Source organism: Ornithorhynchus anatinus, chromosome 3 (genome assembly GCF_004115215.2).
Source record: "Ornithorhynchus anatinus isolate Pmale09 chromosome 3, mOrnAna1.pri.v4, whole genome shotgun sequence".
NCBI lineage: Eukaryota > Metazoa > Chordata > Mammalia > Monotremata > Ornithorhynchidae > Ornithorhynchus > Ornithorhynchus anatinus.
This window is the reverse complement of record NC_041730.1, coordinates 34,866,679-34,892,328: the sequence shown is the minus strand read 5'-3', so window position 1 is coordinate 34,892,328 and position 25,650 is coordinate 34,866,679. Positions and strand designations below refer to the sequence as shown.

The 25,650-nt window shown below is 38.9% G+C and overlaps 1 protein-coding gene across 2 annotated transcripts in view; it reads right to left on the bottom strand.

Annotated features, from left to right (window-relative positions):
* The window catches only part of PRMT3 (protein arginine methyltransferase 3), a 115,445-nt gene that overhangs the window by 29,762 nt on the left and 60,033 nt on the right, over window positions 1-25,650 (bottom strand). For both annotated transcript variants that reach the window (XM_029060113.1, XM_029060112.1), the window contains exons 11-12: window positions 16,239-16,317; window positions 2,940-3,127 (exon numbers count right to left, since the gene is read on the bottom strand). In XM_029060113.1, coding sequence (XP_028915946.1) covers window positions 2,940-3,127; window positions 16,239-16,317 — 267 coding nt within the window. The remainder of the gene's footprint in view (window positions 1-2,939; window positions 3,128-16,238; window positions 16,318-25,650) is intronic.

Below are 25,650 nucleotides of genomic sequence, written 5' to 3'. Positions count from 1 at the left end.
GGAGACAGATATTAATATAAACTGACTCTTCACTGCTCATTCTTCAATTGTGGCCCAATTGTTGATTAAAGTGATAAGAAGGTATATTTTTTAATATTTGTATTCACTGGAAGATGAGTATGATTTGATAGGTCTTTCAAAAGTTGGACATGACAGTTGATGGAAGAGAAAGAGTAGCAGTGAGCTGATCTGATTTATTCCCAATAGTTGAGTGAGCTAGTTTAGAATGGACTCCAGATCCACTGAGTTTCAATCCTTACAAAATGTTGTGCTTATATACATGTCCTCCAAAACCCACCCTGAAGGCAATTGGTAGGAACACTTTGTATTAAGCATCACAAGAACACCTACACAGTACTAAGTGCTTAGTACAGTGCTCAGCACACAGTAAGCACTCAATAAAGATGATTGACTGATCGATACACACCGGGTCTGATATTACTTAGAATGTCAACAGCTTGATCAAGATGAGAAATACTGCAGCACCACATATACTGCTCCGGCTATCCGGTCACGTTCCGTGGCATAGATGGCAAAGGAGAAAGGATTTAATGAATGTGATCTCATCTTTTAACCACTTAAGTAGGAGGACACTGTTTCAGTGTTATAGGTGGTGGAGAGATGGAGAAAGGTTGGAGGGAAGAAGGAAAGGCACAAGGAATAGAACAGGCAAAGAAGTGACTATAAGTAAGGAGGGAAAGTGACAGAGAATGGTCAAAATTAGGCAAGGAAGGAAAGACAGGGGAAGAAATGTCAAATATGGAGAGCAATAAGGGGCAAAATAGGGATATCAATCACATGTATTTATTGAATGCTTACTGTGTGCAGAGCACTGTACTAAGTGCTTGGGAGAGTACAATGTAACAATATAACACATTTGGTATAAGCCTTGTTCATCACATATCCATTAATGGAATGGCACCAAAAAAAGCATATATGTATTAGCATATCTCCTGTTTCCTTTCTCATTTTCTTTCTACTAGCTCTTTCTGAAGCTGCTGTGAAGTTACCATTAGCAAAAACTTCTTTTTTATATACTGGCAATAAGCTAGCCTACTTTGGAAAGGTCAATTTAGTAACTACAAAATCTACGGCACTAGTCCTACTTGTACTCTCGTGCAGCAGAGTGGCCTAGTGGATAAAGCACGTGCCTGGGAGTCAAAAGGACCTGGGTTCTAATCCCAGCTCCACCACTTGTCTGCTGTGTGATCACTTCACATTTCTATGCTTCAGTTACCAGTTATTAAGACTGTGAGCCCCAGGTGGGACATGCACTGTGCTCAACCTGACTAGCTTGCATCTGCCCCAGTGCTGTTTACAGTGTCTGGTACACAGTAAGTGCTTAAATACCATTTTAGAGAATCAGCGTTGCTCAGTGGAAAGAGCACGGGCTTGGGAGTCAAACATCATGGTTTCTAATCCCAACTCCACCACTTGTCAGCTGTGTGACTTTGGGCAAGTCACTTAACTTCTCTGAGCCTCAGTTACCTCATCTGTAAAATGGCGATGAAGACTGTGAACCTCTCGTGGGACAACCTGATCACCTTATATCCCCCCAGGGCTTAGAACAGTGCTTTGCACATAGTAAGTGCTTAAATGCCATCATAATCTCTTGGGCTGTTGACAAATAGCACAATCCAAAAATCCAGGATGCAAAAATCTGAAACCAAAAATCTTGGGAATTTTGATGGAATGTATTTGCAAAGTAGTCACATTAGGAAGATGTAGGAGAGAGGAAAAAGTTCACCTTGATTTTAAATTAATATTCAAGCATTTCTTTTTATTATTTTAAGGCTCAGTCATTAGAGAGTAAAATTACCTTCCTCTTTCCTTTTCACCCTATAGGCTGAACTCACTACTTTTACAAAATCCTCTTCAGAAGAGAGATCAAGCAATTATTTACTGAGCACTTACTCTTTGCTCTGTTCCTGGCCCAGATTACTTGAGTTATACAGTACTGAGTTATCTGAAGGTTAAGCTGAACCTAAAGATCTAAGTATAAGTCTCCAGAACTTACTTTTGGAATGCACCACCATGTTTGCATTACACAATGGGCTGCTGGAGATTGCAGTGCTTAATTATAGCATACGTTTGCCAGGGATCCAGTCATGTGCCACGGCCCCCATTTGCAAGAAATCCTTCCAATGGAATTTGAAGAGGGGGAAGGTAAGGAGAAATGGTAAGACGTAAATATGGCAGTGGAGTGACAGTGGAACCTCTGAACTCATCACATACCAAATCCAGCTGAGTTCAATTATGTGGTGGTCCAAGCTGACCATGTCCCTCGGGCCAAGCCTAACCTTTGTGAAACTGTATAATCACTAACATAAAACAGGCTTTTTCTCCTTTCTAAAGTGGAAATTAAGCCAAAACTTTGGTGAAATCTTGGAATGCCTGGGTATGAGTCCTAAATGCTTTTGAATTTCAGGTTCCAGTATTGTGGGTAACTTTACATTTGGTTGTGTACATTTCAAATATCTGAGAAGGTGTAATTTTAGTAATACTATGTCTGGGTGCAGGGAGATAAATACTCTGGCAAAATAATATAAGAGGCTGGTCTATGTTCAAGCAACAGACTGAAGAAAGCACAGAGATAGGCAAGAGATAGGAGGGAAAGAATAGGTGATTTTTCATTAAAATATTTTAGCATCTATCTTCCTGGGTAGACTGTAAGTTCCTAGAGGGCAGGGATCATGTCTAGTAATTCCTTTGATGCCTCTCAAGTGCTTGATACAGTGTTCTGCACAAAGTAGGTGCTCAATAAATACTATTTATTTATTGCTGGCCAGAAAAATGGGAAAAGTGACTGAAGCAAAATAGCAGGTCAAGTCAGTTTATATGCATTCAGGTGAAGGTAAGTACTTTGAATCTGATGAAAAGGGGGTGACAAGACAGGAATCAAGGAGTTAGCACAGCACAAACTCACAGGGGCTCAGTACCTTAATGACACATGATTCGGAAATGAGAGTTTTGGGATCCAAAACTTCCACAACAGCTTCTGGAATAACGGCTTTTTTCATGCAGGACATGTTGAATCCATATACATCATCCCAGAAGGTAATTCTATCGGCGTGTTTGTTTAAATCACCCACAGCTACCAGGCTGATGGTGCAAATATCAGGATAGACTGTAACAACAATTCACATTGTGCTTCCATTAAAATGGATAACTTTTATATCAATCAGAGCACACAACCCTACTTAGCCTTTAAAAATCAAATTTAGTAAATTTAGTATGAAATGCAACACTGAAGTTTCAACTTCCTTGTCTGTGACCTAAAATCATCAATCAGAGGTTAGAATCCATGTCTGGAAAAATGCTGTTTCATCATTGGCCTTTTCGTATTAGACACACAGGTAGCTATTCAGCTCGGTGCCATGTGCTATAGGATTTTACATATTGGGATGCTATGGGAGAATGTATAGATGATCCTTTGTTTTAGATGATGACATTACTGATGAAGTCCATTATTTGAAACTGAAAGGATGTCCTCTACAGCATCTGTTTCTGCTTTTAATCTGCCTTTGGCTATCCTGACCTTCCTAACGCTTTATTCTAGAAAAGTAATGTTCCCCTTGATTTTCCACCTCCACCTCATGAGCCCACTGCTAGATAGCATTGTTTGAAATCATGTTTCACCATATGTTACAACCATTATTTTTTCCTCCCTGTTTGTGCAGATCCTGTTTTGATTCGCCATAAACTGGTCCATGCTCAGGTAGTTGAAATGAAGAACAGATTCAGATACATTACACAGAAGCAAAGACGTCTTTTTCCATGTACTAGCAAGGACTCAGAGATCCATACAGAATGCTCTACCACAATTTTTATTAGCATACTAATTCATATTTTCTTTCCCCATCAACTCCTACTTATAATATGCTTACAGAAAGGCAATATTCAAACCAGTTACAAAAGATATAGAGTGAAACAACAAAACTGGTATGCCAGACAGCTGTCTTTAAAATAGCTTAATAGATCAACACACATTTCATTACTTGGTAGCTGAGAAATGAGAATATACCTGGAAAATATTTAATTTCACTGACATTTAGAATCAAGATACCATACAGTCGGTTCTCTGATAATATGGAAGTTATGTTTTTGAAGAACCCCACGTTACAGAAAACTTACATGGCAGTCTGTGTGCTTTCAGCAACATATTCATTTGAACACCTGTTTCGGTAAGCTATCCTCTAGACCGTAAGCTTAAGGGCAGGGAGCATTCCTGCTAATTCTGTCGTATTGTACTTTCCCAAGCACTTAGTACAGTGCTCTGCACATAGTAAGTGCTCATTACTACAGATTGATTGTGCTGCACACAATAAGTACTAAAAAAGATTGATTCTGACACTGCAATGTACTCTATCCACACAAATGAACATTGTAGAAAGAGCATTTCTTCATTACTCCAAAGGTGCTCCAAAGCATATAGTGAAAACATACTTTATATGCTAAACCTAAGAAAGTTTTCTATGTTTTAAACATGCAGAATGGCATAATTCTGTAATGAAACCTAAAGAAAATCTTGCTTGCAATTGTTTGTTAAATAGCAAAATTGATTTGAGTCTTCAATTTTGCCTGAAATTATAGCAGCATGAAAGAATGAATGGGACATCATGAAATCTGATAATATTGAAAAAATAACAAAAAACCCCATGTATTTTGCCCACATTAAAAAAAGAAAAACAACGAGAAGATAATTACACGTCACAAAGGCACAAAATAAATTATACCACACATATTAACTCGACCAAAACAGAGAGCATTTAATGTAGAAAAATAATTCTCCAGCCCAGAAGAAAGCCCACGGTGTTCCATTTGAAAAAAAGAAATTTTTGCAGTATATCTTTGGGCAGCGGAAGCAATGAGCTTCTATTATATCCTTAACTACACAGCTAATAACAACAGTTAAAAGGCCAAGAGCTCAACGTGATCTGTGGCGACTCCACAATTTCCTTCTGCATACCAGACCACTGTCACACCAAAGTGGCACCTGGTTTTATGACCACTGCTATGGGGTTTCTCAATCCTCCCTAATTCTCCACATCAGAAAGTCCTGATGCTCTGGTATGCTATACTCTTGAGACCTCCTTTGGATCACGGGAACCTCTGATTAAAGTATACAATCATGACATGTAAAAATATTTCCTCACTGCAGTTTGATTTTTGGAAAATACAAACTCTGGTAAAACCCAAGTCTTGATTTAGATAAAGCAAAAGTGTTGCTATTAAGTCACAATTGGGGGAGGAAATCTTCAGTATGTAGGAGCAGAGAATTAAGAATCCAGGATAAGGAACATAAAATGGGGCACCTTCACTATGAAGAGAGCAAAAGTAGAGCCAACAAAAAATATGAGACAATGGATGGAATTCTGGTTATAATAATATTAATATAACTAAGACAGGAGAATGCAGAGTATGAACACTATTCCCAGAATGTGACATTTTAAGGGTGAATTGGGTAGAACATGATAGAAGACTAGGGGAACCTAATCTTTCAATTAACTTTGAGCCACCTTCCCCCTAGTCCTTTACTTAGTCAAACAATGGTTGACAGAATACCACACAATTTATTGATGGCCAAGCATTTTATGAACACAACTACCATGCTGTAGCAAGGATGCCTATAGTCTTAAGATCAAATTAAAAAAATCCAAAATTTAAATCCTGATGAGAGTGGAAAAACCATGGACTTGGGAGTTGGGGGACTTGTGTTCTAATTCCGACTTTGTAAGCTTGCCAGTTGTGTGACCTTAGGCAAGTCAACTTCTCTATGCCTTGATTTCTTCATGTGTAAAATGGGAATGGAACACGTGTTTATCCTCCTGCTCATACTGTGAGCTCAATTCAGGAACTGGGTCTGACCTAATTATCTTATATCTATATAGTGGTAGGTACATACTAAATATTCCACAAATACCGCAATTACTATTAATCAATCAGTTTATCAGTGTTTACTGTAGTCTCGAAGCTCTGCACAGAGTAAGCGTGCAATACCATTGAACAACTGCTTATTATGTGCCAGTACTATACTAAGTGCTTGGGAAAGTATAATGAAATTAGTATATATGATCCCTGTTCTCAAGAAGTTTACCATAGGAAAGTATAATGGAATTGGTATATATGATTCCGGTCCTCAAGAAGCTTACCATCTATTACTATTATCACTTCTCCATTTCTCAGATAGTTTTATTATTCTAAGGCACACAAAACCATTTCATTAACCTATCAAATGCTTTAGATGTTAGTATGCTAAATTAGAAACAACACTTTTCCAGTGTCAGTAATCCACGCACCTTCCGGACATCTCCCGGTGTGTTTAACATGTCTGGTGGCCTTGCCGCCAGAGTTAACAGACTTCCAGTGGAGGTGGTAAGTGTAGCAAAGAATACTGGGAGGTGCCCAAGTTACCAATGCCTGTTCCCAAGTCAATGGTGTACCCCAAGCAAGACAACTGGAAGTAAACAGAAACGTGTGCTGCAACAACTTCAGGAAAACAGTGTCGTTGTCTTCTGAAGTTGCAACCAACCACAAGGTGAGAGGGTGATTACACCAAGAGCACAGCCATTTGCCAAATCTCAGGAAGCCTTCAGTGCCATTTCCAGGTTTCTTTTCCCCACTTCTCAAGAACCTCCAATGGTTGCCCATCAAAAAGAAACTCCTTAATATTGACTTTAAAGCAATCAGTCAGCTTGCCTCATCCTACTTCATCTCACCAATCTTGTACTATAGCACACCCCACACACTCCGCTCCCCTAGCACCAGCTTACTCACTGTGCTCTGTTCTCATCTATCTCAAAGCTGACCTCTTTCCCACATCCTCCCTGCTATTCTGGAACTCCCTCCCTGTCCATATACATCGGACCACCACCCTCCCAAACTTCAAAGCGCTAGTAAGGTTACATCTCCTCCAAGAGGTCTTTCACAATAAAGTGCTCTTTTACTAATGCCTGTCTCTCCCTCTGGACTGTAAGCTCGTTGTGGGCAGGGTACGCCTTGCTAATTCTGGGGTACTGTGCTCCCCCAATCACTTAGTACAGTGCTCTGCACATAGTAAGCTCTCAAAAAATGATTGATTGATTTCTTCTGGGCTTTGAGGCATTTGGAGGTTCCAGGAACCCAGGAATAGGTGCTGACAAACTAGATACCCCTGTGGACTCACTCCTCTGACACCACCTTCTCAGTTGGAAGTACCAGAGAAATGGCATTGGTCTATGAACTCCCATGGTGATGATTTCCTTTAGACAGAAGTACCTCAATAAAAGTGGTCCAAAAAAAAAAAAACTACATCTGTTGCAGATTACTATTATATAGCACTTATTAATCATTTAATTACTTGCTGTGGTAGATATAAGGTTATGAGATTGGACATGGGCTCAATCCCATGGGGGGGCTCACAGTCTATCTTTTCCCTATTTTACAGCTGAGGAAACTGAAGTTCAGAGGGGATCAAATGCCAGGTATCACCATCGACCAGTGATCAGCACCCAAAACTTCTGACTTCCAGTCCTGTGCTTGTCCCACTAAGCCATGCTCCTTCCCAATGGAGTCCTTCTGTAAAGTCTTAAAAAATTATTTTACCAAGATGAAAGTGTGAACCCATTACTAATAAACTTTATACAAACCATATTAAAATTATTCATTATAAATACATGGTCTTGTAATTCTATTTCAGATAAAAGTGTCTAGCTTCAAAAATATACTCAAAAGTTCTGAGATTTAACTTTTCACTAGTCTAAAGGCAGTCATTTTCCCAACACATTTTCCAAATATTTTGAAAACTGACATATTGGTCGATTCTAATTTCCAAAAAACCAAATGAAAAAATCGACTGAATTAGTTTGCAATTTTCACATAAACCCAAGGATCTTCAGAAGAGGAATTTAAATCATTAGTATTGGTCAGTTTTAATGTTTTCCGCCCTCTCACTGCCTGTAAAAATTTTACACCATCTGTCAGAAATCTGGGTAACCTATTACCTTCTAAACGCGACACATTTGTCATCTGATTTTTTTCTGATAGAAGCTATAATTGAATAATTATTCCTTCTCACAGGTAAAATTAACAAAGTGCTTATTGGACAAAAGCATACTCTGAGTAGCCCATTTACAAATTCATGGCTTTGACATCTGTGTCCTTCTCGACTCACTGCCCAGAAATCATTTGTCACCAGTAACAGCTCACGTGGTAAATAAAATACGATGGGAAATCCTTTATCCATTAGAAATGCCTTACAAACTTTAGGATGTTGAAGAGTAAGGATGTGATACTCAGGATATGTAGAAATAATTTCTAGTCAACACCTGCATTTTCTCATTATTGACTTATAGGTATGATCCTTTTAAGATGTGGTAGTTGGGAAAAAAATAAAATGGAAGGGTACCTATTCTTGATAAAGCAGTAAAATATCTATTCCAAAATTTAGGGTAATATATTCCATACACCTTTATCTATAGATATGGAAAAATACAAGTTCACCAACTACTTCTGTCTTACAAGACAAACTAAGTGATCAAATGAAACAATTCAGAATATGGGCAATACACAGTATATTGTGTGCTTATATCGAAAAAGCAGTAAATAATGCAACAGCAAAACAGGAATACAAAAACTTGAAGTATTACAATCAAAAGGAATTATAAAGCTAGTCACACTGCAGTCACCTTGGACTTTGGAGAGCAATAAACCACAAAACACTAATTGTCCAAATGCATTCCATTGGCAATCAACATGACACCTCCATAAACAGAAATAAAGCCTTGAAATGACTAAATTTACATTTGCTTTATTTTTAAAAAAAGTGTTGAAACCAGTCTCTTCTGTGAATAGGACAATTTTTGTTTTAATTATTTAAATTTAAAAAATACCTTTTAGAAAAAATGAAAGCAAATGGCAGCGTGAAATGATGGAAGATCAATTTTCTATTTTGTCTCTCACAATGTTATGTGCTCTAACAAATATTAAAGATCAAACTAAGACTACTGGATTAGATCACTGAGCCTTCCAGTCCACTCTGCAAGAGAACACTTAGAGGAAAGATATAATGGCTTCCTTTTTAATGTCCTAAATTGCCTAATTGAGCACATCAATGAATCAATAGTATTTATTGAGTCCTTGCTCTGTGCTTGAGAGAGTTAGTGGACATGATCTCCACTCTCAAGGAATTTACTGGGTTTAGCATTATTATACCAGCTCCTAATCCCAGTGACTGAAAAAGCAAGATAAAACTGAAAACAAAACAAAAATTCCCCTCAAATTCTTCCTCCACATATAAAATGCTTTCAAAAGGTATGACTATTTACCAGATTTATTATATTGAAGAAAGAAGTTTCAGACACTTGAGAAATCAGATTTCTAACAAGCCAAATTGTTGGTGTTTCATAAGGGCCTTAATCGATGATACTCATCATTGCAAAAAAGCATCAGCTTTTTTCAAAGTGGGAGTAAAATTCACATTGCGAATCTGCAATATCTACTGTTTCACACATCATTCTCTTATGCAGATATGCAAAGTTGCAGAATATAAAACTATTTCACTGTGACTATTTTTCTGATTCTTTGAAACATTATTCTCCTCTTTCTATTCTTTTTCTCCTTCCCCCACCAGTTCAAATACTTAAAATAAAGGCACATTCTGGGGTACAGTAATGATGTACTTTGAAATATACTTTTTCTTAACTGAAATTATGACATGGGGTCTTGCTGAGCACAGTATTATGTTGATTTTGTAACTATCAGTCATCTGAAAAAAAAATAAAGAGACTGGGAAAGATGATACAAACATATACTGACATATTCTCTTATGGCTCTTCTCAAGTGAACTGCTTCACCAATCATCACCATCCTGCCTAAATAAAGAAGCAATTTTCTAGCCTCCCTTCAAAACCCCCCAGTACTCGTTTGCCTGTCAACTTCTCCAAAGTCACGCCATAAATCATAAAAATGACCACTGTGTGGTCATTTAGCAAAAGGCACCAATTACTTCTAGTTTAAGTGGGCCATAACTATGAACATAAACAAAAGAATAGCGTTGTCACCAATAAACAAGCACACACAGTGCGGATGGAGGGAAGAGAAGGATGGTTCATACACTGGTGGGTGCTTCCACCCAGCTGGGATAGAGTAGGCTGAGGGATATAGAAGCAGAATGGCTTAGTGGAAAGAGCATGGGCCCAGGAGTGAGGAGTACTGGGTTCTAATCCTGACTCCACATTTTTCTGCTGTGCGACCTTAGGCAAGTCACTTAACTTCTCTGTGCCTCAGTTCCCTCATCTGTAAAATAGAGATTCAATACCTACTCTCTTTCCTACTTAGACTGTGAGTCCCAATGGGACACGGAGTGTCCAATATGATTAACTTGCAACTATTCCAGCATTCAATACAGCGGTTGGCACATATTAAGCACTTAACAAGTACTGTAATTATTATTCCCAGCTGGCCTGGGATAGGTTTGTAGGGGTGCCTAACTCAAAGGGCAAGTGGGGATTTCCCCCTACATACTCTGGGGCATTCCACCTACCATCCAAACAGATGGGGAGGAGGTCCCCCTTCCACAAAATTGACAGACAATATCCCCAGCTTCGAGTTACTTGAAAAATTGACACTCTAAAGGATTTTCATGTATGAATCTATTTTCTTCTCAGACAGTGAAGTCAACTAAACTATATTTTTCAAAAAATAATGCTGCTTGTACTGGAAGAATACCATTTTCTCTAACAGCAATAAGAACACTGGATTAAGCTGACAATGAATATCAAACTGAAAAACTCATCAAAAGTGCAATCAGTCTTCAAGAAAATTTTAGCTAAGATGACAGTAAGTAAATACATTTATTCCAATATCACACATTTTTCAAATGCCAAAAGATATTTGGTAGGGCTCATTTTATGCATTCTGAAATGGAAGAGACTGTCCCCAATAGGCTTAGTACGAATATGCGAAAACAATAGACTCAAGTGTCTCGGGCAGTGCTGTCTTTGTTCCTGAGATTGTGGCAGCTCATGCGTGGAAGTGAGCAATTTGGGCTTTTGGGAATTGGTATCTTTTGCTGTTTAACCTCTACCTGCTGCCTGATTCAGAGTGACATTGGCAGAAGTCTCAGAGGTAAATCACCCACCAGAGCAGCTGGCAGAAAGGTGTTACAATTAGGATGAGGGTTTCCTGGGCATTTCCATTTTAAAATCAAGTAAGGCACTGACCCAAAAGCAAAGATACAATCGAAACTCTTGGTGAAGAGGAATGTAGGCATCAACAATCTTTCCAGCCAAATAAACTAATTCTAAAAATATAGGATTTCTCTACCCTCCAATTACATTTCAAAGGCACTACATTGGCTACCATGTGCCAATTTCAACCATTTACCTGGCTCAAATTTCACCAATGTGCCTTCTGAATATATCACCAACATCTCAAGGAAGGAATCCCACTGTGATGAGCCCTGAATAATCATTAAGTCGTTCCTGTGTCATCTAATAAAGACAGTAAAAATCTTTGAAACCCCACCAGAACTAAATTGCACTAATTCCATTAAGATGAAAACAAGCAAAAAATGGAACATATTAAAAGGCTAGTGCTGTAAAGAATATTACTGTATTTGCAAAACACACTTCAAATCTCTGTGCTAGATATGATCCCAAAGTATATGACTGAATAAAGATTTCCAAATATCGAACACTGCATAGTCAAACTATCTTTCTCTAAAAGGTTCAAATCTAAGTAAGCAAGGAAACATGGGGATCAAAATTAAAATTGAAACTGTAAAATGACTTGTATTTTATTTGTGCACTATTTATATGTACTAGAAATAGCATTTATTAAACCCTTACTGCATGCAGAGTTCTGTACTTAGCACTGGGAGAGAATACACAGGTGGAAGTTAGATTATGATCTCTTTCCCTCAGGAGACTCCCAATGGGAAATGTTTTCATAGTCCAGGATGATCTGTTTATCATGATCTCAGTCTGTAGGCTCCTAAAGTGAAAGAGATTTATGCAGATATACTCTAAAGTACTAATTCATTACAGTTGCGAAATAAATATGAACGGTTATAGAAAATAGGGTGCATTCCTACTAAGGCATGGCACCTTGGCACAAACACCATTTGTTTTCCAAATGGATTATACACCATGGACACATCATGCTTTTGTAGATTTAATTATTGTTGATAAATTTTGCAATCAAAAAACTGATTTGTCTAATTTTCATATGAGAGAACTGAGGCAGTCAAAGGGCTCAAGCCCAACGTGAGAAACTGCATGGTGTATTGGAAAGAGCAGGGGCCTGGGAGTCTAAGGATCTAGGCTCTAATCCCAAATCTGCTACTAGCCTGCTGTGAAACCTTGGGCACATCTGTGTCTCAGTTTCCTCATAAATAAAATGGGGATTCAATATCTGTAATCTTTCCTACTTCGACTGTGCAATCCATGTGGGACAAGGACTATGTTCAACCTGATTATCTTTTACCTACCGCAATGCTTAGTACAGTGCTTGACACATAATAAGCGACTAGCAAATACTACACGCATTATTATTATCATCAGACATAAATTGGGTGGCCATTTCCTACAAATAAGAGCCTTGGGAAGAAACAGAGAACTGGACACCACACCCACAGGATATAACGGAGATTGGCATATCCTCATCACAGTATGAGGTGGACAGCCCTTCTAAACCACTACACTTCTCAAGGGATCTTGGATGAAGCCATAAATCTGCTTCCTTCCATTTCCCACAATGGTAGGTAAAATACAGCTGTCACACCAGCAGCTCTGACAGTATTTCATTTAGTGCCTACTAAGAAATCTTAAATTTTCTAGTTTTCTCACCCATTAGCAAAAATATCTGATGAAAAGGACATCAACCCATGTGTACAAGTACAGCTTTGAATGAAGTAGAGAAGGAGCATGAGCAGAAGCAGTGTGATCTAGTGGATAGAGCATTGTCCTTGGAGTCAGAGGACCTGGTTCTAATTTCGGCTCCTGCGCCTGTCTGCTATGTGACCTTGGGCAAATCACAACTTTTCTGTGCCTCAGCTACCTCATCTGTAAAAAGGGGATTGACTATTAGCCCCATGTGGGACATGGATTATATCCAACCGTATGAGCTTGTATCAACTCCCATGCTTAAAACAGAACACTTATCCCATATCACCCTGGCTACTGTATCTGCCGCCTCACTGACCTCCTGGCCTCCTGACTCTCCCCACTCCAATCCATACTTCACTCCGCTGCATGGATCATTTATCAATAAAACGTTCATTCCATGTTTCCTTACTCCTCAAGAACCTCCAATGGCAGCCCATCCACCTCTGCATCAAATAGACTTTCCTTACCATTGCCTTTAAACCACCCAATCAGCTCATTCCATCCTATGTCACCTCACTAATCTACTATAGCCCAGCATGCACACTCCGCTCCTCTGGTGCCATCTTACTTACTGTGTCCCGATCTTGTCTACCTCGCAACCAACCCCTTTCCCACATCCTCCCCATAAGCTGGAAATCCCTACCCCTTCATATACGCCAGACCACCACTCTCTCCATGTTCATAACACAATTAAGGTCACAGATGGAGAAGCAGCATGGCTCAGTGGAAAGAGGCCGGGCTTGGGAGTCAGAGGTCATGGGTTCGCATCCCAGCTCTGCCACTTGTCAGCTGTGTGGTTGTGGGCAAGTCACTTCACTTCTCTGGGCCTCAGTTCCCTCATCTGTAAAATGGGGATTAAAACTCTGAACCCTACTTGGGACAACCTGATCACCTTGTATCCCCCAGCGCTTAGAACAGTACTTTGCACATAATAAGCGCTTAACAAATACCACCATTTATATTCTCGATGATGCCTTCCCTGATTAAGCCTTCTTTACCCCAGCTTTCTCCCTTCTGCACCGGCTACGCACTTGGATTCGTGACCTTTGGAAATTTGATATTCTCCCTACCCCCAACCCCACAGCACTTATATACATATCTTTAAATTATAAATTACTTGTCATTCATATTCATGTCTGTCTCCCTCTCTAGATAGTAAGCTCATTATGGGCAGGGAATGTATCTGTTAGTTCTGTTGTAATGTATTCTCCCAAGCACTTAGAGCAGTGCTCTGCATAATCTCTCAATACCACTGCTTGAGTGACTGCCTGGCATATAGTAACTACTTAACAAATACCACTTAAAAAAAAAACCATCTGAGGCATGGCACAAAATCGATCCTTTCCTCACTTGGAACATTTTTGGTTCCAAGTCACCTATAACATGGTTAATAAGGCAAGTTTTCCTTAGGCAATTATTAATTCTTCCTTGTGGCACATAAAATTATTTTCCAACACTTAAAACTAAGAAGATCCAAGTCTTTTATCAAAAAGCTCTAACTGAGGAGATTTCAGCTCTGACAATTCAGGTTAATCATGAAATTTTAGAGAAAGGTAATTTTTCCCCCTGAAATCCCTCTCTTCCAAAAGGCAGATATTGAAGAAACTGAATGGCAATACTCAGCTATAAATATACCTACTATGGAAAAGTTACCAATTTGAAGGGTACTTACCACCACTCAGTCAGATCCTTGTCCTATTGTATGTTACCAAACAGAAAAAACATGACCCAAATTTTAGATTGTAAATACCCCAAGGGACAGGGACCATTTCTAATGCTCACTTGTATATTCTTTCCCTGTGTTTATTTAGTACAGTGCTCTGAACACAGTAACTGCTTAATATTACTACTAATTAAATCCGATATTCCTACACTCATAATCTTCACAAAACTACTTATTATGAGTATCATGCATTATCAACTTCACCAGTGAGCCATATTCATCAGACAATCCAAATACCTGAAGCAAGTTCTATTTTCTCAGCTTTATGCCACTCACTAATTAAAAGGACACATAAACTGTGTTTTCAAGTCAGTAATGACAACCAAAAAAAAAAAATCAAATACCACCAACTCAGTTGTGGGGTAAATCTGTTACAGGAAACTTAAAATCTGCAACATTTGAGGAGACTACAAAAATGAGCCCAAAAATGGTTACTCTAGATTAAATCAATAGTCTTTCTTTCCGGTGAGAGAATGTGTTCAAGGAGAGAATGTTTGCCAAATCTTGTCTATAGTCCTACAAAAATAACATTACTTTACACCTATTAAAAGGACTGCCTTCTTCTTCTACAATGTGTGTCTCTGCCTCCCTCCCCCAACACACACACCAAATGATAAACATATGCATTCTTTCTGCTGATATGTGGTTCTCCTTCTTTAAGGCTCTGATTTTTACTTTGAAGAACTGCACAATATCTAAGCTCAAGACAAGTCACTCCATCAACCCGCAGAATGCAAGATTATCTTCTGAGAAGATTAACAGATCGGCAATATCTGCATATACCCGTTATTTATTTATATTAATGTCTGTCTCCAATTCTAGACTGTGAGCTTGTTGAGGGCAGGGATTGTGTCAGTCATATTGTACTCTCCCAAGCGTTTAGTATAGTGCTTTGCACACAGTAAACATTCAAAAAATACGATTAAATGAATGAATTCTCCACGGCATGAGGGTCTTTTTCCTGAGCTTTCATGTTTCTTCTGCCTTCTCTGTCCTTAGTTTCCCCACTTCCCCACTCTATCTCAACTGATAGCATGTTGACATTTTACTCTGTCGATTTGTTTCCCAAAGAATATGCTGACTTTGTGACCCCATTTTCTACTATCTCTATTAGTACTTATGTGTCGAAGTGTTTCTATGATAAAGAATTAAAACTGATCATTGCTACTAAACTGCTAGTTTTTCAATTAAGACCTTCTGATATGGGTAGGCTTTAGGGATAAAGGTTGCGCCAAACTCAGTTTCCCTTTGCTAATTTTCAGTCCTCATTACTCTTTTATGGGATCCACAATCACCTTCGGAAGTTGACTTCTTGTCATACTTCCAGCAAGCAGTAAAGGACCTATAACAACTTCTGGAAGATAATCTCAAGAAACTTTGATTTCAAATACAGATGGTTAAGTTGAAAGAATTTAGCCTAACAGGGGGGTTCTTGGTTTTTTGCTACCATACACCATTAACTATAAGGTCTGAACACACTTTAAATACATTTTTATTATCAATACAGAAAAATACCTTAAAACCTCTAATTGAAATATCTTTCATAGATACTGGAGCTTTTCCAACCACTTAGTTTACTCTACAACCAAAAGTTCATTTAGTTCCCATTGCCACAAAAGCAATTATTTAAAGCAGAATTCGGTACTAACCTGAACCTCCCTTTGTCAGGTATTTGCTTTTTGCATAAATAACAGAATCCAACATGGACTCAAAAAGAAGGAAATAACCCTGCAACAAGAGGGAAAAAAACAATACATTAAAAAAATTCTTTGAATACTCAATATGAATTTCTAGACTGTGTTAACATTAAAACAACTAATCTTCAAATTTAAAATGAAAATGATTAGGAACTCATGTAACTGCTCATATAACATTTGTCATTTAATACGTAACTGATAAGAGACTTCTCATTAACATAATTATATTAAAAAGGATTCCATCAAACTTTTACTGAAACATGAAATATCAATATGACTATCTTAGTAAAACTTTCTGTATATATTGTAAGGTAGTCAAGGTAAATTTTACCGAGGGAGCAACAAAGTGTATTTCATCATGCCTCACAGGGACAAGCTTAGGGGGGTGGTCAGACTTCTCAATGGGGGGAGTGTAAGTGTGTGGATGGGAGGGGGTTGGAGAAATTATGATTTCCCAGAAATAATAATCCAGGTGATGGTTCCCTGGATGAATTCAACTTTAAACTTATCAAAAACCTCTAGGAAAATCACTTGCTCTCTCCTGAAATTGTGTCCTTAAAACAATTTATTTCCTGTAATGAAAGAGCTCCAATTTTGAGGATTGGATGACATAAAAGGCATATTATTCATGAAAAACAGGCACACAGCTTAGCTAGCAACCAGCTTTACTTTACCAAAACAATTTCCCATGAAAATGTCCATAAAAGAATGTTGTAAAAATTCAATATATGCAATTTATGCAAAAAAGTTTAAATGGCTCCACTGTGCAAGTGAAAAACAACAAATTGGAAATAAGACCAATTCATAAGTCCTGTAAGCTTTGCTAAAGCTTGATGCCTTTTGTGGCCTTTCTACTTTGCTGTATTCTACTTTATACTTTTTTCCACAATCACCCTTTAAGTTTCTCAGCACCATCCTGGGCTCCGAGTCTAGTCGTATATTACTGATACCCGAACGTTTTGTTCCATGTGCCGCGTTCATCTCCACTGTAATTTAGAATGTAATTTCACAGGCTACTGCCTCACCTGTAGGGGTGCCATCTGAAAAAAGAATTATACCAGACATTTTCTCCCATGATGCTCTAAGGGGCATTCTTGCTTCCAATCTGAATTTGTTTATATTTTTTAAAACTGCATTAATATCTTCAAAATTAATTACAGAAGGTCTTGAATTTATAACAATTGGTTCCTGAAAGCTGTTTAGAACAAAAAAGTTGAAATCAGAACTAATTTTCTCATAGGAACAACCTTATATCAGGGCATTTATATTGAATCAGAAAAGCAGCATGGGCTAGTGGGAAGATCCTGGGCCTGGGAGTCAGGGGACCTGGGTTCTAATCTTGGCTCTGTCACCTGTCTACATGATCCTGGGCAAGGTATTTACTACCTTCTCTGTGCCTTAGTTTTCTTAACTGTTCTTCTCTCTTTTTTTCTCCCAGCTTAGACTGTGAGTCCCATGTGGGACAGGGAATGTTTCTGATATGGTTAACTTGCATCTACACCACTGCTTGTATGGTAGTTGGCATATTAATAAATGTTTAGTAAATACCACAACTGTAATTACTATTAGCCTACATATATTTCATTGAACGTAAAATGGATATGCTGACCTTGGAGAGAGACTCTATCTATTAGGTAACCTCCCATTTCTTCCACCCACAGTGCGCCTTTTAAAACATGACTGCCAACTCTTATTTTATTCTCTTAAGTGCTTGGTGAACACGACATCAGAAGGACTAATTCTCTGGAGAAGACACTAATGTTAGGAAAAGTCCAGGGAAAATGTGGCAGAGGCAGACCAGCAGCAAGATGGATAGAAACCATAACTATGAAAATGGAAGCTGGTAGAAAGATTACGAATTATGGCATTAGACAGGCCATTCTGGAGAAAATATATCCACTGAGTCGCTAAGAATAAGAAATGAGTCAACGGCACTTGATAAGAAGCACTTAGTACAGTGCTCTGCCCACAGTAAGCACTCAATAAATACCACTGGTTGACTTTTCTTAATAGTCCTGATGACTAGCTGTTTGCTAGCCAGTGAGAAATATTGTCTGGGTAGGGTTTTCTATCTTGTTCCCACTGGAACACTCACCAACTTTGGGCTGAGTTGGTGCAGGTACAGAAGGATTGCCAAAAGTCTGTGTCTGAGTGCCTATCCTCTTGTCAGAGTCCTGCTGGGCCAGGCCTGCGAGACCCCTCACTGCCAGTCAGGAAGATACACTAACCTCGGGCTCATGGGGATGGTCACAGAGAAAGAAACAATGTATCCTAGTGGAAAAAGCCTGGGGCAGGGAGTCAAAAGGACATATTCCAACTCTGCCACTTGTCTGCTGTGTGACCTTGGGGTAGTCACTTGATTTGTCTGGGCCTCAGTTCCCTCATCTATAAAATGGGGATTAAGACTGTGAGCCCATGTCCAACCTGATGAACTTTTATCTACCCGACGCTTAGTACAGTGCCTGGCACATAGAAAGCGCTTAAATACCGTGATAATACCCATAACGAACCTGGCACTTCTGCCTCATATACAGAGGTAAATTCAGAAATATTAACATGTCGTTCATCAAAACATTCTAAATCAAGCATTACCTGTATTATAAAACATTGGCAAGTTATAAAAATCTGAGTGAAGTGTTAATGTTTTGCTCACCTGCCCTGCCACCCACACTACCCTAGCACTTATGTACATATGTTTTCACTGTTACTTTTCTCAACTTGTAGTTTACTTCTGTTTCTATGCCCCACTATTCATTCATTCATTCATTAAATCGTATTTATTGAGCACTTACTGTGTGCAGAGCACTGTACTAAGCACTTGGGTAGTACAATTCAGCAACTAAGAGAGACAATCCCTGCTCTCAATGGGCTCACAGCCTAAGCCCCTTGGGGGAAGGAATCATGTCTACCAAATGAACTCTCCCAAGTACTTAGGACAGTGCTCCATAGACAGGAAGCACTCAAATATTATTGACTGATTTTAGGATGAAACATAGTTTTTATCCTGATACAACATTCTAGCATCTGGGCTAGAACACCAGAAAAATCTGTGAAATAAAGTAGTGATTTCTGCTGAAGGGAAAAAATGACAGTAAAGTGATCTGGGGAGAGAGAAATGAGAGCAAGTGGCATGATTTCCATTCTAACTGGTTTAAAAATCTAACTAATTTCATCCATTTGGAGTTTCAAAACAAGAAGCCTCTGATCTCCCTTGCTGAGAGTGGAGAATATGCAGAATGTGAGAGGGAGGAAACGACAACAAATCCCGAGCACACGACATTGTAACAGCTCTGGATACTTTTCTAATCCTTGGGGACAAAGTGCTAGCCCTGTGGAGGTGAGTACCAGGGGAAATCAAGCAGAGTGTGGAAGTCAGTGAGCTTTTAGCCAAAGTTATAATGAAAAATGTAGCATTCAAAAATGCAAAGCAGAAACACACAGCATATTCGCTATGAAAATAAAATGCTTGATTATAAAGAAAAAAACCTTTAATATAATCTCCCTGTTTCCCTTTTTCTCATGCATGGCTATGTTGGCCTCCGTGCTACCTGACTTAGAGACTCTATTATGTGAGGGTTAATTCAAAAACATACCAGGGAAACAATTTGTTACACATATTCAAACCTACATATCTCAAAACAGAAGCTCACATTTGATTAGCATTCATGTCCTGCTGGGTCCTTAAGTACTTTGAATAGTGAATAGATGGCGAGAAAAGTTAAAAGGAAAGGTTAAGAGCAGAAATGAGATATGCTCTATGAGAACGGCAAAAAACTCAAACATCTTTAACAATCTGAATTTGCAGTTAGTAGTTTACTCTGTTCTTGCCAGATAATGGAATTTAAGGAGTCAAAGATCGTTTACTGTGACATTGACTTATCCAGTTGTGCTGGTACAAGCTCTCATAATATCCCGAGTGGATTATTGCATCAGCTTCCTCTCTGATCCCCCAACCTCCTGTCTCTCCCCACTCCAGTCTATACTTCACTCCTCTGCCTAAATCATCTTTCTACAGAAACGCTCTGGGCATGTCACTTCTCTCCTCAAAAATCTCCAGTGGTTGTCTACCAACCTTAGCATGAAACAAAAACTCCTCACTCTTAGCTTCAAAGCTCTCCATCACGTTGTCCCCTCCTACCTCACCTCCCTTCTCTCTTTCTAATGCCCACCCCGTACACTGCACTCCTCTGCCGCTCACCTCTACACGGTCCCCCATTCGCACCTGTCCCGCCATCGACCCTGGGCCCACGTCCTACCGCTGTCCTGGAATGCCCTCCCTCCTCACCTCTGCCAAACTAACTCTCTTCCCCTCTTCGAAGGCCTACTGAGAGCTCATCTCCTCCAGGAGGCTTTCCCAGACTGAATCCCCCCCCTTTCCCTCTGCTCCTCCTCCCCTCTCCATTCTCCCCCTCACCCACCGCTGGCTCTTCCCCCTTCCCTTCAGCACCATGCACATTTGTATATATGTATTACTGTATTTATTTTGTTAATGAGATGCATATCTCTATGATTCTATTTATCTTGATGATGTTGTTTTGTTTTGTTCTGTTTCGTTTTGCTGTCTGTCTCCCCCATTTAGACTGTGAGCCCATTACTGGGCAGGGATTGTTTCTATCTGTTGCCGAACTGTACATTCCAAGCACTTAGTACAGTGCTCTGCACATAGTAAGCGCTCAATAAATACTATTGAATGAATGAATGAATCCAGTTGCATTCCACCCCTTTCCTCCCCTCAATAGGTCAGCTGTGATGTTTGTCAGCTGGAAATATATTTGCCCCAATTGGAAGTAATTCGAAATTCATACTCAGGTGTGCTGAAGCTGTTGGGAGTTTGACAACCATTTTGATGTGATGATGTTGCTCCCCTCACCCAGTCTGACATGAGAAACCGCCAGGTGTTCCATGAACTGGCCTGAGCTCAGCTGAGTTCAGTTACATTCCAAAAAAATCTAACAACTGGGGGTCAGACTCCACACTTCTTTCCCCCACCTTCACTAAGTGTCCCTCTCTAGACTGCAAGGTCATTGTGAGCAGGTAATAGGTCTGCCAACTCTGTTATACCATACTCTTCCAAGAGTTCTGACACAGTGCTCTGCACACTGTATGAGCTCAATAAATATCAACTATTATTAGCCCTAGAAGGGCAACAAGCAAGAAATCGAAAGGGGTCATGAGTCCTCTGCAGGAAGTTATGGTTGCAGAACCAAACTGGGCTAACTAGAACTCTGGGGCTCACTGCAGAGCAGAACCAAATCATCCAATGAGCCCCAAGTGAGTCCCCTATGGAGTACCTGAGTTTACCTGCGAATTGCTCAGACTCCTGAGATGTCCTCTGACCAGAACACACTTGGCCTCAATAGTAGCGAAGAGGATATTTGACTGACTTTTCTGTGAAATATTAGGTTCTTCTAGACATTCACCCAACCAAAGGTTCTTTCAGGTATTTAAATTTAGTTTTAGTTGTTTTGGCACCTGTAAGTCCTGTTATTTTTATTACTGACCTTTATTCCAAGCTATTTAAATTCATTTAAACATAAAGTGTATCAACCCATGAATGCATTTTATAAACCCATTTTACCACTCTAATTTTAATACTGCACTCTATTGTGTTGACGACAGAGAAGTGAGTTTGAGGAAAACTTAGCAGTTCTTCAACTAAGAACTCTTCTTATATCACCCTTTCTCTGACCACCCAGCTGTAAACAATTTTAGAGCTTGGTCTTTCCATTCTCTTTTACTTTCCTAAAACGTTATTCTATAGGTGGCTCCACACTCCTCACCAACCTCATATAGATGTCCATTCCTCTTGGCAACAAACAAAACTCCTAACCATTGCCTTTAACACAGTCAGCTCTATATCTCCTAATTATCCACATTTTCGCCCACTACACCTCAGTTTGTACTCTTCATTTCCCGCAAGCTAACCTACTTACTGTGTCTTATTTTCATCAGCCCTACAGTCAACTCCTTATCTCCCGGGAACTCTCTCCTCTTTCATAACTAATGGTATCAAAGTCCTTCTGAAATCACATCTCCTTCAGAAAGACCTCCCCATAATAATTTCTCATCTCCCAATCTTACGTTCCCCCAACTTCCATGCCATCTAGGCAGTTTAGTACTCAAAGCTCCATGATGCATTTATGTACTTACCTTTATACTCTATTATTTCCCCCTTTGCAATTTATTTTTGAGTCTACCTCCCCTTTAGACTGACTGCTCCTTGAGGGCTTAGTACAGTGCTCTGCACTGTATAATACTGCATAAATACTATTGAATGAGGGCACTGATCATGTATACTGATACTACTATATTCTGACTGCTTAGTTCAGTATTCTGCTAACAGTAGCCACTCAGTAAACACTATGCACTGAATGACTCTAGAACATATTTTAAATGGGCATTATATATAAGTTTAGGAACTTTCTGTTTCTGACTCTGTATGAGTGGGTGTCTCACTATGTGCACGTAGGTATGTGTATGAATTTGTTGAAGAACATAGCTATACATTCTGATGAGGTTTCTTCTCTGACTGCCTTTCTACAACTGAGAAAAGTGTGCACAGGAAATGCTTGGCCTTCTCTTTCCTCACTAAAGTTATGCTTTTTCTTTCTCTCCTTGCAAAAGTGAGGCTTTTGCTAACCACAGTGTTCAGAAGCATATGAATGTCAGGGGCCAAAGGAGGGAGGAGAGGAAACAGTGGTTTACATTGTGCTATGTAAATATGCATCATACAAGGTTCTGCTGTATTAGCAACAATCTCCTTAAAATGGCATAAAATGTTTTCGCTACTTATGAGAAGAGTTATATTTTGAATTGTATGCCTTCCAAGATTTCTATAATTATATTTACCTTGGTTTTTGTTTTGATATATTTCAAATGAAAGAAAGAACTAACACAAAGATTTTAAAACCTCACATAAAAATGTCCCAGATGGTGGTTTTCTTTGGGAATAAGGCTATTGGGAACTAAACATCTGGCTTCTGATGTTTTCCCAAAGGTGGGTGAATAGGGGTGGGGGAAACCATTTTTAAAATTAGATGAAAAGTCCACCAATATTCTGCATTGTAATATATGATCCAATTATGAATTTTAATCAAATATTCCTGTGACATTCTGGCCTTAAATTTTTGTCCTTTTTTGTCCCCAAATAAAATCCTTTCCATACTGACTACAAAAGCATTTGCAAGCTGATCTTGTTTCACAGTTAAAAATGTATAACTACACTAATTACTGTAAGCCATCATTACCTCCTAAGTCCTATACCTCTAGGGAAAGTACATAAAGGCAGTTCTGCTCATGAACAAGTCTATTTTACAAGTACACATTTGCAAACTAAAATACTTGACAGAACAGTTGTGCTGCAGTTACAATCAATTAGTACTATGTAACCAAGCTATTAAAATATTTCATAATTTGCAAAACTGTACTGACTAAAACGCTATTAAACAAAACTGTGGTGAACCGTATTGAAGTGTAAGCTCACCCTCTAGACTGTAAGCTCATTGTGGAAAGGAAATGTGTCTGTTATACTGTATTCTCCCAAGCGCTTAGTACAGTCCCTGCACACAGTGAGTGCTCAATAAATGCAACTGATTGACTGAAACTGAGTTACTAATAACCATTTGGTTTTCTATTCCAAAAGAATCAAGAAACCACTGGTTAGCACGCTACAAAAAAATGCCAAAAAGACAGGCACAATATTTTGGCACTATCAATCGATCAATCGTACTAAGCACTTGGGAGACTACAATATAACAAAGTTGGTAGAATATCACATTGTCTAACTCATTTTGTTTACATATATTTACTTTCCTGAAATAATGAGCTCTGTAATGACGTGATCTAGGTCATTCCTCCACTGCTCTAAGATACCCTTTTTGTTAATTCATCAGGGAGCAGAATTGGAAAGGCCTGGAAAGTGGAAGGACCTCAGAGGCACCTTGTCCATCTTTGACCTTCTTCTGTAATAGTATTGTTTAAATAGGGAGTAGGTGGAGAGTTGAGATCCATCAGGTCAATATTGAGAAAATTATTTACCTTACTTAAGGAAAGAAGGTGAAAATTCAGGACTAGTTTGAAGGACAATCACTAACAAAGATCCTGTGGACCACTGGACTACTTACATAAAAGAAGTCTGTTTTTGTATTAGTAGCAGCATTTCTTGAGTGCTCCCTTGCTGCAATGCTAGGTACTTGGGAAGTACAAAGTAAGGAATGGCACATTCCTTGACCACAAGAAGCTTACACTCTAATGGGGAGAGACAGAAGCTATTTTCTTAGCCTTTTGATTTCAGAGGCTATCCATCTCTGGCAGAGTGTGAATTCTTGAAAGATCATTTCAAGATCAACCAATGTACACAAATTTGGAAAAAATCACAAATTTGGAAGACTCTCATTCAATTTACAAAAAATCTGCCACACTTGCTAAGTATCTTCCAGTTCATATCAAACTTGAGAAGTATCCACTATCCTCTTTGGTTTTTTACAGAAGTGAGCAACTACATTTAAGAGGATGGTTTTTAAGCTAGTTTTAAGGCAATGTTAATAAATGACACATATCAGATTAGTTTATTCCATTACTTGGTTTGTACTTTTGGCGCATTCTGCAAGATTCTGAATATAGGCATTAATGCCAGAACGCACCGGGGAACCCACTACCATAAAGCAGCCATGAATTGGTTATAATGTGATGCAGTTTGCATTGAAGCTGGTTTTAAACGCTTGTTTCAAGCAGAATCAATGGATCCCTTGGTCACAGCAGTATCAGTGGTTCATCAACATTGCAAGAGGACCTAATTTGAACACTGTACCAGGCAGAATTTTAAGTTATTGCAAATGGACTCCCATTGCTATAAATGCTAATAAAAGACAGTAGGGTCAAAAGTGATTGGAGGATAATGCAAAGGACTTGAAACAAGTTTTAGGAGGGTTTTTCATTTTACCCAACTTTCTCAAATTCCACCTAATGTGACAGAGTACTATTTCAATTGTACGCTAATATCTTCCCCCAGAGAGTTTATTTACTATTGAAACACAAGTTATACAGATTTCCAGAAGGGGAAATACCACCTAGTGGAATGCCTGCTATTCTCTTTTCTCCACTGCTTAACTTGGTCCATAAAGTAAGTGTAATCAAGAGTTACTGAACTTATTCAAGACAGAAGTGGTAATTCAATTATGCTCAGAGGCCCAACTAGAATGATTAATGCACAGAGAACTGTAGTATATTAAAAATAGATTCCTTATATACGCACTACTCTTGCACCAGTAAAATATGACGTGGTTGCAGAGGGTTTTTTAGGGCAGTACAAGAAAATTGGTTGGAAAAATGTAATCTTGTGAGACAGTCTGATCCCAAAGTATCT